Source organism: Taurulus bubalis (assembly GCF_910589615.1).
Source record: "Taurulus bubalis genome assembly, chromosome: 16".
In the NCBI taxonomy this organism is placed as follows: Eukaryota; Metazoa; Chordata; class Actinopteri; order Perciformes; family Cottidae; genus Taurulus; species Taurulus bubalis.
This window is the reverse complement of record NC_136604.1, coordinates 12,440,892-12,445,323: the sequence shown is the minus strand read 5'-3', so window position 1 is coordinate 12,445,323 and position 4,432 is coordinate 12,440,892. Positions and strand designations below refer to the sequence as shown.

Genomic DNA, 4,432 nt, shown 5'->3' with positions numbered 1-4,432 from the left:
GCTTGTAAAATCAATAAACCAATAAAGAATATTGGAAATGTGAACAGATTCCTAAAAGTTGCTTTCAGTTAACATCTGAACAACAACAGAGTTTCTCTGCATAGCCACAACAAAACAGTTATAATTCATAGAGTACTTTTCACCAGGTTCGTCTGCCCACCTGATAAAATTTGGCTGCGGCCTTCAGTCCCTCATCATTGTCCAGGTTCTGCTCCGAGGCGATCTGACTGGCCAAGGCTGCTGCGTTGAACAACACACATGTCTTCTCGTAGCCCAAACTGGCCAAAGCTGCAACGCACACAAAAAAAACACAAATTATTTGTGAGAGTGCCTTTTTGTCGTCCCCGTCATCTGAATCCTTAATGGCATTCTGGTTCTTATCAGGGACAACTTGAACTGCAGAATAATATGCATTCATAGCATACTGGCCAGACTGGTTTTGTTCCCACAGCCAAAAAGTGGTGACCGAGGGGGAAAGTGACCTCTATCTTTCATCCCTTGAGTACCGTGTCTGATATCGACTGCTCGCTTTGAGTGGGCCTTTACCTTCGACAAACACTTTCTACTGCTTCATTCTACATTTTTCTCGCCCAGAGTACAGCCAGGAGCTCCCACAAATCACCACGAAGGAGAAAAGATTCAAGCATGAACAGAATAAATGTACTCAACAAATAGCATTCTTAAAGAATTGAAAAAAAATAAAAATAAATAAATAAATCGCTCTCTGCTGTAAGTGCCGTAACAAACATGTGTGTGCATGTGTTTCTGTCTTTTACACACAAACTTCAGAGGGATATTTTTACTGAAAACATAAAAGGCACCTTATCAGGCCTGTTTCTGGATGCAAAATAAAAGCTATTTATTTGAGAAAGCTTTGAGTGTGTGTGCGTGAGAGATAAAGCCAGATAGACACACAAAGCAACACATAGTAACAAACAGACAGATAGTAAGAGATAGTATGATTCATACTCTTGAAGGCAAAGTCCTACATTGACTTTGACTCATTTTAAAATGCAGCATGCACATATATTTTCCCATGTACAGAAATGTGATTGAGGTTGTACTTACCGAGCTTGACTGAGCCACCGAACAGCGATCCTTTATCAAAGGCATCCTTCCAAGTGAAGGTTAAGCAGAGCTGTGGAAACAGAGAGACGCTTTGTGTTCAAGTTCTTCTGTTTGGGAACTGAGTCTAACCCACGTGTCCGATCAGTTACCTGGTTTTCAGAGAAGGGAAACTTGGGCTCGACCGCACACAGTTGGTCGTAGTATCTGGAGAGAGAGAGAGAGAAATGTTTTCTTAAGCGCCGTCTATACCCAAACATACCTGCTCACATTGTTTTCTACACATATCTCATCATTTTATTGTTGAAAAAGTATTTATTATTGAACTTGAAGCTAACATTTTAAAAATGAGATAAACAGTAAATATGAGCAATAAATCATAACTGTGAAACTAGGTTAAAGGGTAGTAACTGACATAACCGCAGATCTGAGGTCTGAGGAAGCTCTGTCATTTTAGAGACACTTGATAATGAGTCAGGAAAAAATATGAGGACAGGCAAACACACTGTAGTGCGCACGCAGACACACACACACACACACACACACACACACACACACACACACACACACACACACACACACACAGTGACGGATCCTCAGCTCTTTGTTTCATCAGTATCTGTGAGTGAAATGTAAACAGTCTATTATTAGAAATGACAATATGCAGAAGGGCAAGTTAAGGAACCCCACGTTACCAGTTAATTCACGCTGCAGTTCCAGTGCCAGGAAAGGCAGAAAATGAAAATGAACTCACGAAAGCTGAGATGAGGTGTGCCTACCGGTTAACTAAAGAAAGAAAAGAGACGACCTGGACCAAACAATCTGTCTCATGGTGACACAATAGCGGCATGTCAGCGCAGCTTTGAAAAGGATAGGGCCCGTCGCCCTGGCTACCTGGCACATGGCTGACAGATAACGTGTGCAGAGAGACAAGGAGTGGCGATGGCAGCAGTCTGCAAGAGGCCGACATTTGAGCTTCAACCCTGTGGCCAACTAGCCAAGAGCATGCATCTACTAACCCAGAGCTCCTACATACACACAAAGACTTTAAAAAAAGAAAATCACTGTTCAAGTTAGTTAGTTAGATCACCAGATTAAAACAAAAAGGCAAATCTTTCAGATCCTTTGAGAAATCTTTCCTCTTCAGGCAGTACAGATCACAATCTTTCTCTCAAATACTTTCTTATAAACCATTGACATGAACCGGGGATGCAGCTATCCAACAATTTGACTCCAAATATAAATGTTTATACATCCACTTAGGTTATAGGTCAATAGATCTGACACCAGTTCAATCTTTTCTCAACATGTAGGTTCTGTATTCTCATTTTATCTAAGTGAGGAAAACAAACAACCGGCCCCCTGCAAGTGCATACCTGGCTGACGTAATCTGGCCAAACCCTGTGCATTAAATAACTAATGAGTCATAGAGAAGAAAGACTGAAATGAGAGAGGGCAAAGTCTGCATCTGTATGTCACCTATGAATTTAGTATGTTAGGTTTTATTAGTCACACCAAAAAGTTGGTAGATGATATGACGGATAAGGAGCAGCACAGGTTAAATTAGTCCTCTGTGGGATTCTGCATGAGTGCTCAATTAATAAATTATTATCGCTCTGTAAACCGGTAATTGAATAAGAGCAAGATAAGAGTCGACAACAGCCATGCACAGTAAACGGAGCACGGGACACAAAGGAACTTTGTTTAACAAACATAAAACCTTTTTCTGTCACAGCTCCCCCATGCAAAGTAGTTGCCAAGATGACACTAGTTTGCTCTTTACAATATCTCCTATGTACTATACAGCGGCTATTTAAAAAATATCCATGCGTTTTGTTGCTTCTGAAACTCGTAGACACACCATTATTATGCTTTATTACATTCATCTCTGTTTGCCGATGTGAAAAGCTGTAATTCTCTTTCCGAGCCACTGTGGATGTTTGATCACGTGGCTACCAGTGGACTGCAGGCCTCGGCTGGACTGAGTGTCGGCCTGCATGTGACAACCGACAGGAGAGCTGGCTGAGACTCTCACTGCCCTTGAATTTGAATAGGCCTATGTAGGAATAGGTGTGTTGGCTCGTGATCTTCTGGGTAATTCACAGATTATTATTAGTACCTGTCACCTTTGCTACACTAAACTCAAGTGTCAGTTTAGGATCCATCTTCTAATTGGCAGGTGAAGATGGTTGATTGATGATGATTAGCTTGAATGGCGATGACATACAGTTTAATTTGAGCTTTTGTGGTGAGTGACATGTGTTATACAACTATATTTTAAGCATTGTCTTACGTGTGATGTTGGAGCCTGTCTGTGCTCTGCGTTTCCTCTTTTGGGACAATAAAGTTCATTGAACGGTGACGCTAATTATCATGTGAAGGAAACTTATTAAGAGTTTAACTTTACCGAAAGTCACTTCAATGAATACGCCCAAGCTTAACTCATAACTAGCTCGGATAACCAGGCTAATTTAATGCGTTGTATGTGTCCGACAGAAGCATGCTACGTGTGAAGGAAACTTAGTGAGTGAGTTATTATGGGGAGAAATGCCCCATGGCTCCTGAGCCTGACTAACTTTAGCTCCCAGGTTAGCAGCTGGAAGCTAACGCATCAGGGTGCGGCGATGACTGGGCTAACTCAGGTGAGACGGTTGGTCCGACTGTGAATATAACACGTTATCGCATTCATCCATCTGAGAAAAGGAGGACTTCCTACCTGAGCAGGATCTCCAGGGAGCTCTCGTGTTTGTCCAGCGGCCTTCCCAGCGCGTTTTTGCGGAGCTTGTTCAACTCCTCCACCGCGCGGATATACTCCCCCTGCTCCTCGCCCGCTGGGTAGGAAACTGTTATAAATTTAGAAAGTGGTTTCACCAGATCCACCTCGGTTGACTTTTTTAACGGGACTGAAATAAATGTCGCCATTTCGGCCCGTAAAAGCGGTATATTGAATCAGAAAAACAGACGATTAGCGACCAACGAACACAAACAACAGCGAGACGACCCACTTCCTGGATTCTGACAGGCAACGTCCAATTACGTCATGGGGACCGGAGAGGCGCACTGCGCAGACGCAGGATCTTGTAATCCCGCGACTGAACACCGAGACCGGATTCACCTGCGAAGGGGCCAAAGTGCACACATAATCTGTCAGGGGCCCTATAAACCCCCTTTCCTCACCATCTCTGTGTAGTCAGTGTGTACAATAATGTGTGCCACAATTGTACATGTTGTCCTGTTGTGCTGTGAGGGTATCTGAGTGAACACAACCAAATATAGAGCACAACACTCTCCTATAGAAGCCCAAAGTGTTCACAATTTTACAGATAAATAATCAAAAAATGATTGATGGCATGATCTTTTTTCATTT

At 42.6% G+C, this 4,432-nt stretch overlaps 1 protein-coding gene across 1 annotated transcript in view; it reads right to left on the bottom strand.

Annotated features, from left to right (window-relative positions):
* Window positions 1-3,987, bottom strand: part of pdcd6ip (programmed cell death 6 interacting protein) — a gene marked incomplete at its 5' end in the record, with an annotated part of 13,877 nt that extends 9,890 nt beyond the window's left edge. Inside the window, 4 exons of the mRNA XM_079231759.1 lie at window positions 161-288; window positions 1,069-1,138; window positions 1,218-1,272; window positions 3,782-3,987. Coding sequence (XP_079087885.1) covers window positions 161-288; window positions 1,069-1,138; window positions 1,218-1,272; window positions 3,782-3,987 — 459 coding nt within the window. The remainder of the gene's footprint in view (window positions 1-160; window positions 289-1,068; window positions 1,139-1,217; window positions 1,273-3,781) is intronic.
* Window positions 3,988-4,432: the final 445 nt, after the last annotated feature.